The 9836-nt window shown below is 34.3% G+C and overlaps 1 protein-coding gene across 3 annotated transcripts in view; it reads left to right on the forward strand.

The window, feature by feature from the left end:
* Positions 1–9482, forward strand: part of MRE11 (MRE11 double strand break repair nuclease) — a 57083-nt gene extending 47601 nt beyond the window's left edge. For all 3 annotated transcript variants that reach the window (XM_039882021.1, XM_039882023.1, XM_039882022.1), the window contains exons 19-20: positions 3454–3535; positions 5913–9482. In XM_039882021.1, the coding sequence (XP_039737955.1) occupies positions 3454–3535; positions 5913–5969 (139 nt within the window). In that variant the 3' untranslated portion in view covers positions 5970–9482. The remainder of the gene's footprint in view (positions 1–3453; positions 3536–5912) is intronic.
* Positions 9483–9836: the final 354 nt, after the last annotated feature.

Consider the following 9836-nt stretch of genomic DNA (forward strand, 5'->3'; position numbering starts at 1 on the left):
AAGAGAAAAACCTGGGAGAGTATAGAGTTGCTGAAGCCAGTGCTGGCCTTTGTAAAAGGAGTGAAAAATACCAAGATGAGCTTAGGTGTAGATCAATTTGTATATTTGTGGTAGGTAGTCGAAGATATTTGAGGCCATTAATTCATATGAAGATTTACCTGAATATCACAGGCTTGAGTTCCATGTATTAAACAGGACTCCTTTGGTTCCAGCTGATAGAAACTTAATTCAAATTTTCTTAGGGAAAAGAAGATTTATTGGAAGAATATCAGGATATCTCAATCCATCAATAGAAAACAGTCCCTTTCTAAGTACTTGTTTGGTTGTTCTTGTCTTTATAAATTAAAAAACACGCAAACAGAAGCAGTTCTAGCTTTTTGTTTTTGTTTTTTAGTAGAGCCTCAATAGTTGAGAGGAATATAGAAGTTCAGCTTGAATTGGGTCCTTATTTTTTGTTATTAGAACTAATGAGAATACTATTTTTTGTATGTTTGACATATTTCTTTAATAACCTTAAATATATCTTGATTTTGTTAGCATTTTGGGATATCTCCTTTTCAGTAGAATAAATGTCCTTTGACTTCTTATTTACTCATGAGGTCATAAAAATAACTAAATTGTTTAAAACTCTTACCTGTCAGGTAGTGTTTTGAGGCTTTACATATGAATTAGCTTGTTTAGGGCTCACAACCACCCCACGAAGTAAATATAGTATATATAACTATATTATCCCCATTTTGCCTTTGAAGACAGTGAGGAGGGTGGTCTAAGTAACTTACTTAAGGTCACCTAACTGGTCACAGAGCCAGGCAGTCTGCTTCACTCTGTCTCTGCTGTTGCTTCTTAACATAATAGATTAAGTTCTCGGACCATTGTGCAAGCAATAAGAATCATTTAAATGATGAGAGGCAATTTAGAAATTAACATTTTGGCAAGAAATCTGATTCAGCCTTGGCAGATTTGTGTTTCTGATGACAGCATCTGAATAAGGCAAATTAGGCTCTTTTTTTTTTTAAAGAATTATTTAGTAATGGCATGATTTCTATGGTTATTTCACTTAAAATTTAAAGTACTTAAGCTCTGCCACTTACTAGGTATGGTCCTTATGCAAGTTTTTTAATTTTTCTGTTCTTTAGTGTCCCTCATTGTAAAATAAAGGTAACATTTACCTCAAAGTGTTGTTGTGAGGCTTAAATGAGGTAACGTTTATAAAATGCTAAGTATAGGGCCTGGCACATAGTAACAGCTATTTAAGTGCTTATTAAATAAATTAAATAACAGGCTAGGGAAATAGAACAAGAGTGGAAGGGAGAATGATATGCACTAATATTCCTGGCAGTTAAGTTTAAAAAGGAAAAACTTCCAGCTGTAAAAATTCCTTCTGCCAGATGGGCAATGGAAAGCCTATTTTTCCCTAGAAAAATTGTTCCAAACTCTACCCTTGCTGTACTGGAAATAAGAGGACCCTTCCAGATTTGATAGAGCTGACAGATAATAATCACCTCTCTAAAGCAGCAAGCGAGAGAAGGCCTGGCTCAGTCTGGCCAGGTGGAGGAGGAAAGACAGAGCATTCTATCACGCCTTGCAGTGGGGGGAACTAACGTTTTGGGGGTACCTTTTCTGTGCCAGGCACAGCCTAAGGTCAATTTAACATGTTTTCTTATGCTTATAACACTGCTACAGCTGACTTATTCGCTGAATATCTCCAGATAGGAATTTTCACTTATGGCTCTAAATTATATCTGAACAAAAATTGTGAAAACTTACAGCTCCTGGCTCTCAATTTGATATCCTCCACCCCCTTATTTTGAGCCATCCATAGTAGGCTAATCAAACCAAACACTTTTTGACACCCTGGACAAAAGCTCATTTCTTCAGCCCAGACGTCAAAACAGTATAACCATTTTTTTTTTCCTTCCCACCATTGATTTCTGAGGATGATAGACCTGTCACAGATGAGATCTCTGGGTCTGTGGGGTCTTCTGATGAAGAATTAGTGCTTTTCCTTTGATCAAATGAGCCAGTGTTTATCATAGATGCCTGGCTAGTTTCTAGGCCCCATCAGTTATTTGTCTGGGGAGACATCAGAAAGCAGAGTCAGGTCTTAATATATATTTCTTTCCATAACCCTCCACCTTTCCCCAAACCTCCAACAACAATGCATTAACCTAACTGCCACCCTAGTACTGTGGCTTTCTGCTTTTGATGATCTGCTTCTTGTTGGCACAGATGGAAACAAGTCAACAATTGACCAGTTCCAGCTTAGGTTAAGTATAGAGAGATGGAACCTCCCCAGATGGATCGATTGATAAATTCCTTGGTCCTCTACCTCTAAATCTATGTTGCTTGACAAATCCTCCTGTCACTTCCTTTTGTATATAAGAACCTGTGGACATTTGTTTCCTTCTGACATAATACCTCTTGATTCTCAACCTTTTTGTCTAGAAAAGACCAGACCTATTTCTTTTGCTGTAATAACATCTGAAGTATCCCAGAGTTGGCCAAGAATTCACAAACACTGTTTTCGTTTGAGATAAGAGTTGGCAAACTTTTTCTTAAATGGCCAATTGGTAAATAATTTAGGCTTTGAAGACCAAGAGGCAAAATCAAGGATATTATGTGTGTACTTATATAACTATTTAAAATGTAACCATTTTAAAATATGAACATTCTTAGCTCACAGGTCCTTAAACACAGGCAGGTTGCATTTGGTCCACCTAGCCATAGTTTGCTGGCCTCTGATCTAAGATAGACTTAAAATTTTTATTAATAAAAAGACAGGAATATCAGTTCCATTTCCATAAGTTAAGCTTCACACAGGTAGGAATCACAATTTTCTTGTTCATTGATATTTTCCAGGGCCTATCATAGTATTTGGGCAAGGAGCAGAGCACTCCGTAAATATTTGCTATTTGATTTGGATTGAACACGAATAACGCAAACAGTGAGGCAACCCTAGAAAGTGGAGAGAGCCTTTCGGAAGATAACTTTTGTCTATTACAGAAACATAACTGAGATTTGGATAGAAAAACATTTCAGTGTTGCCACAATTTGTAGGAGTGGGGGACGGTAGTAGACACTATAATAATAATATAAGTAAGCATCTGTGTAGTGCTAATATATGTGTTAGGTACTGATCTCTAAGTGTTGAAATATATTGACACATTTAATCTTTAAAAAATTATTCTCAGCCTCATTTTACAGTAGAGAAAATTGAGGCACAGAGGGGCCAAGTAACTTGCCTAAAGCCACACAGCTAGTAAATACCAAAACTGGAATTCAGACCCAGAGTCTTTTTCCTCACCATTAACTTCTTGCTGCTTCTAATGTAGATTGAAGGGAATATGTTAGTTATTTTTATTCATAGCTACTATTAGAATGAAAAACTTAGAAGGGCACCTTTGTTGAATTCTCTGGTTCATTTTCTTTATTTTTTTCTTGTTTTTACCTCAGGTGGTCGAACACGTCATCATCATCAAGCAAATGCATGTCCCAGAGCCAAAAAAGTAAAGGGGTCAATTTTGAATCAGATGAGGTAATAAAGTAAAATTGTTAAAGCTTAATTTTAACTGCTTATAAATTTTAAGTAGGGACTGCTAAGCTAGCTACTGAAATGATTTTTAAAAATAGTTTCATTGATAACCTTCCTTTAAACTATAGTTACTGTTGAGTCCATAAGTAGCCCCTTTTGAGCGCTCATCAATGTAAATACTACAGATGTGAAAGGGATGCAGATTTTTAAAATAGGATATTCACTCAACCCTAACTTGTCCACTTAGCAGTAGGATCAGAATAGTTTTTTCAGCTTCTGTCATTTATAGTTGGAGAAATGATGGTGATGCTATCTTAAAAGCTTTTAATGTTACTTTAATAGAATATTTATTAATTACCCACTATATGTCCAAACATTTCCTATATAAGATGGTATATGGTGATAATTTTCTTGTCACAGAAGCGTTCAGATATTGAGTGAAATGCCATATGGTAAGATACATAGAAGAAATTAGAATTCAAAATGGTTGTCTGGACCAGAATACTATAAAATCTCTAACTTTAATAAGAAGGAGTAAGAAGAGGTAGAATCAGGACTTGCCCCTTGCCTGTATTCATTTGTCATTTCAGCTAAGTTGAATTAAAGCTACATGACTAAAGGGTAGTGGCCTCTCCTTTTTCTCCATGGCTGCCATTTGAGTGGCCTTTGCCAGTTTTTTTTGAATTGCTCGAAAGTGTTTCTCTTAAGCCTATCACTCCTTTCATTTATTTTTAAAAATTTAATTGTGGTAAAAACACTTAACATAAAGCTTTATCATCTTAGCCATTTTTAAGTGTGCAGTTCAGTAGTGTTAAGATATTCACTGTTGTGTAACAGATCTCCAGAACTTTTTCATATTCCCAAACCGCAAATCTCTGCCTATTGAACAACTCCCCATTTCTCCTTCCTCCCAGCCCCTGGCAACCAGCCTTCTACTTTCTGTCTCTATGAATTTGACTACTTTAGATACCTTATATGAGTAGAATAACACAGTATTTGCCTTTTTGTGACTGGCGTGTTTGACTGAGCATAATGTCCCCCAGGTTCATCCCTGTTATAGCATGTGACTCACCCCTTTTATTTTGAGCTTCAACTGTTGTTGTCATGTTCCCTGTATCCCAGCTGTGGTTTTGGAACAGCTTGAGGAGAAGACTCACCAGAATTCAGGCTGCAGAGAAAAATGGCAGCATGAGCTCAGTCCACTAATTAAATACTTATGTGTTGCCTCCAGGAGAGAAGCGAGAGGTTATTGACTGGTTTATTAATTTCAAAGCCTGTAGACATACCTGTGATTATACGTTAGAGTTTAAAAATTTATATAGTTCATGTTAACTGCAAAGAACTATTAGCAAATACTCTGTTAAACTTTGGATATATCTCTAGTTTATTAACAAGTTCTGCCTTTGATAGTAGCAGAAAATGAATCAGTAAATGAAAGTGAATTCTCAGAATATCCATTTCTCACCGGAAATAGCTAACTTAGCTAACATTTGAATGTATTAATACCACCAACAAAACCTAACACCAAATAATTATTCCTTTTTATTGATGTCTTAAAAGAAACATAAATCACAAATTTGCTTTTTTTTCTTGAGTATTTGTTGTAAAATACATAAGAATCAATTCAGTGTTATCTTTATCAAATTATATAACTGGGGCATATCCGAGGTTCATTAGTTTTCATTCTTTTTAATTTCTTAGTTAATTTCTGATATTCCTGTCTGTTTTTACAACGCATATAACACAGCCCAGCAGCCTGGGAACTCTGATGAAATACTCCATCTATTTCTTTTCCCAAAAAAAATATTTGAAAGATTGCTAAGTTCTTTTCTTGCATCAGTCTAAAAGTAGCTATTTCTGGCACTAAAGGAGTAATGAGAACGAAGAATTACAGCTATTTCTGAGTTAGGTCATGTGACTTTATTAATTCTTTGTCTGAGTTTTGAGAACATGAGCTACTGTAGTAATGAAATGTAAATTAAAAAAACCTATTTAAAAACCAAATAGAAATGACTTGAGTATTTTTCTGGCTTGCCCACACTTACTTGCCTTTATTAAGGTTAATAGATAAGTGATATATATCTGGTCAATTTTGTAGGTAGTTATACACACATATATAACATGATAAATTTTTATTTTCGTTGTTTGCTAAGAATTTAATTGGACTTATTTACTTCAATAGTGAAATAGCTACTAAGGAAAGGAGGAAGAGAAAACATAAATTGACAAACTAGTTGTGTTTATAAAGGAAATAGAAAAATGAAAGTCTACCTCATGTGATAGGAGTAAATTACTGGTATTGTTTTGCCCATAAGAACTTCTGTCTTGCCTCAGTGAAGTGTGGAACAATCACTAAAATAACGTTTGTATATCATTTCAGGATGATGATGACGATCCTTTTATGAACATTAGTTCTTTAAGAAGAAACAGAAGATGATCTTTTTAATGGCATTTTGAAGTTTTCAAGATTCAGGAAAAATCAAAACGTTGCAAGCTAAGAGTTTACAGTTGAAGATTTTTAAAGTATTGTTGTTAACCGAAGGATTTGAAAGAGACTTATTTAACAGAGAGACTAATGTATAAGAATTTCTATTTTTAAGTATCATTTCCTGAATATAACACCATTACTTGAGAAACTTCCCGGCTCAAAGACATGTAAAATAGCATTGATTTTCCTTATTTTGTGAATCTGGTTGTTAACATTACCTGACAATGCGGTATATAATTTATACTGTTATTTTCCTGACATGTATTAGTGTGTGTCTTAGTCTGAGCTTTGTTTAGATATCATTCTTAAAGAAGGATTAAAATAAATATACCATTATACATTTCTGCTTCGCAAAGACTGACAATATTTTAATGTAGTTACATTTAATCAAAGTTGAGAAAAAGGGCATATAAAATTTAACCTTTTTATAATTTTAATAATTTCTAGAGATTCTTGATTTCCTGAAGGTAAACCATCTATGTGAAGCTATGCCTAAGCTCGCTTTTTGTTACTGTGCATTCTCTTTTCTAATGCTTGTGATAGTATTAGCCACAGAGACTTTGAATAATTAAGATGTTCCTTATACTTTGAGTAATTAGATATATGTTTTTATTAAAAAATAGAAGTCTGTTGGAATTATTGAGTTTTTTATTTCAGTTAAAAGATTGTTTCCCATTGAGTGGTAGTCATTTTCTCCATTATTATTCATGATTCTCTCTCTCTGTATGTCTCTTTCTAGGAGGAAAAGGAACTATATTTTTCTTAAAATATTGAAGAAATTTTTTAGTTTTTAAATGGTTATATTTGATTAAAATATCGAACTATAACTTCTCTGGAATATCAATGCCAAGATTTCTCACTAATAATATTTTATCTTAACATTAGGCCTGGACTATTCCAGAAATCTTAGTGAAACAGCTCATGTTAAGTTTATATTTTCTTACTTGCATTCACGGGGACATAAGAAGTTCAATAATTTTATTCTCCATTTTAAGACTCTCTTAAAAGACCCCTGAGAATATTCCTTCTTTTCACCTATGAGGCAGCTGTATTTGAAGACCCCTATTGAAGTTATAGATCTTGGTGGTACAACAGCCTGACATTTTTTCATATATAGAGACAAATGCTTGACTGAGCCATATTTATGATTATTGGCATATTCATACTTGGGATGTGTCAAGAACATTTGCATAGTGGCTCCCTTTTTGTTATATAGCTCTATGAAATGGCTGAAGTCAGCAATTGTGATGTAACATTCCGAGTTTCTTTAAAAATATTTTCTGTACCTAACTTGAACATAAGGATTATTTTAGCAGGTAGCGTTAACTCAGCAGAAGGCATTGTCCTTTGAAATATTCTCAGGCACATCTGCCCACATCTTTAACATTCCCAGTGTTTGAATGAAGCAGAGATGAAATCAGGAGTGAGAGTTGCTTTCCATGGTCTAATGGAAGATAGTTCAGTGGCAGTCCCTGAGGATGCAGTGCTTCCCCTCCACAGGGTAGCATCAGCTACTGGCTCTTCTCACCTGCCACTGAAATAGATGTGCTTGGGCAAGGGTCTTAGTGAGGGAGGTGGCCACTAAAGGATCCTGACCGATTTCCTGAGAAAAAAGAATAGGCTTTTTCCTTTTAAAAAAATTACAGATTGAAAGAGGTTCTAAATGTGGTGCACTTAGCTCCTAGGAAAAGTGATTCAATGGCAGTTAGAGATAGGTGAAATTTCCTTCAACTAATTCAAGTATTCTGTGACTAGTTAGTATGTGTCACTTCCTGGAAATGCGGTAAATAAAACATGAAAGAAAAAACTTTTTGATTGAAAATTGTTGCATAGTTAATTACGCCATATATCCTTGATATTCCGTATTGATGTAGTACAATCTAGTGTATTTTAGACAGTTTCAGACATGTTAGTATAGGTGTGTGGAGGTTATTCCACATGATTACAGAGTACCTACGGTTTTGGAGGCTGACAGCAGTGATGAAAACATTCTGGAGAAAAAATCCTTCCATCTCTTACCAAAGAATGTATCTCTTTCTGGTGCTTTGTCTCCTATCATAAAAATACAGTAGTGCATTTACAAGGTTACAGATACATTGTAGTTCTGGGAAGTATGACCAGTGCTTAGAAAATTTAAGCATTTAGGCCTATTATTTTTAGTTCAGGTACACATAAAATATTTTTTTGCTAAACTTTTAAAATTGCAAAATACAATATCAGAAAAGTCATGTGGTTTAACAAATAATTACAAAGTGAGTACTCATGGCATCTCTATACAGATTGGAAATAGAACATCACTAGTGTCAGGAAGGCTACCAGTTGTTCTTTCTGGGTAACCGTCTTGACTTCTGTAATTCAGAAACTTACTTTTGCCACAAGGTGGTGCTTCCATCAGTAGGTGGCAGATAGGATGAGGCAACTACAAATCTAAAATTAAGAAGTTGGTGTTGTTTTGCAAAAACTTTGGAACCTATGCAATAATGCTAAACCTATGCAGTAGTACCAAAATTAGCCTTCTAATTTTATATGTAAATTGGTTTACACATTTCATCTGGCTCAGCCTGTTCTTAAGGGAATTGCCTGTTTGATAAATTTTACATATAAAGGTCGACTAGAAAATATTTTAGTAAACAAAGAGAAAAACCCTTTATTAGAAAAAAGAACCGAATAAAAAAGTATCCCATTGAAAATTTTGCTGTGGAAATGTACTGTATTTAAAATATCTTTCCCCCAACATAATCTGATGTCTTTTTTTTTCTGTATCATATATTTAATTCATAGTATTTGTGGCTTTTTAAAGTTAACTACCATTAAGATTATTATATGTTTTATAGAATAAAGGTTTGATGTTTTGAGTCCAAAGAGCTTCTCTTTTGAATGAAAAATATCCATATTTCATTATTTGCTTATCTCATTCCTCTTTAATATTTTCAAACTTAATATTTATTAGCTAGGTCTGAAAATACTAGAATTTTAGTTTGATCACTATGAAGCCAGTTTACATAGCTTGCTATTGCCATGTACATTTATATATTTTTACCATGGCCAATCACTAGAACTGATTTGTTTTTAAATTGTAAAGGCAATCTATCTTCAAAATTCAGATATTGAAATATTTATCGAAATGTATATATTTCTTTTTACTCCTGTCCCCAGACATAACCTCTTAACAATTAGGTACATATTTTCCCAGTTACTTTTGGCGTGACTACCAACAAAAATTGTTGAATTAGAACCCCAAATCATATAATCTCTGTATCAATGTATGTGGTCATCTTGGTATTTATCTTGACATCCTGATTTTTCCATACCTGGTTTTAATTAAACCGTCATTGTCTGCTGTGAGGGATACTTGTACTGCTTTTCAATGTGTGATTTAGATGTTAGCACTCAATCTGTGTCAAAAGAATATTTAATCTCTGTGCCTTGACGTCAGAAGTAATAAAGTGATTTCCAAAGCTCTCTTGGCCATTGGTTGCACGTAATACTTGATTAGCCAAAACAAATGTAGTGGATATTAGGCTGGTTGGCCCAGGCCACACTCTGTTTCCTAGACCCACTTGCAGTCTTGATAATTCATGTGCAGTTTGCCCAACACCAGTGCATTAATTACCCTGATTACACTGCCTGTTTTGTTTCAAGGGTTTCATGTTCGTTATATTTAAAAATCAATATTTTCTCCATTATAAGCTGATGAAGGTAATTCCAGTTTACCTATTAATGCATTTGAACTGACTTTGAGAAAATTGCTGGAGGCAAAAGGCCATTTGCTTAATAGAATGAGAGACCCAACTTCATTTCTGTTGGTCCTATGAT

Source organism: Pteropus medius, unplaced genomic scaffold (assembly GCF_902729225.1).
Source record: "Pteropus medius unplaced genomic scaffold, Ma_sr-lr_union100, whole genome shotgun sequence".
NCBI lineage: Eukaryota > Metazoa > Chordata > Mammalia > Chiroptera > Pteropodidae > Pteropus > Pteropus medius.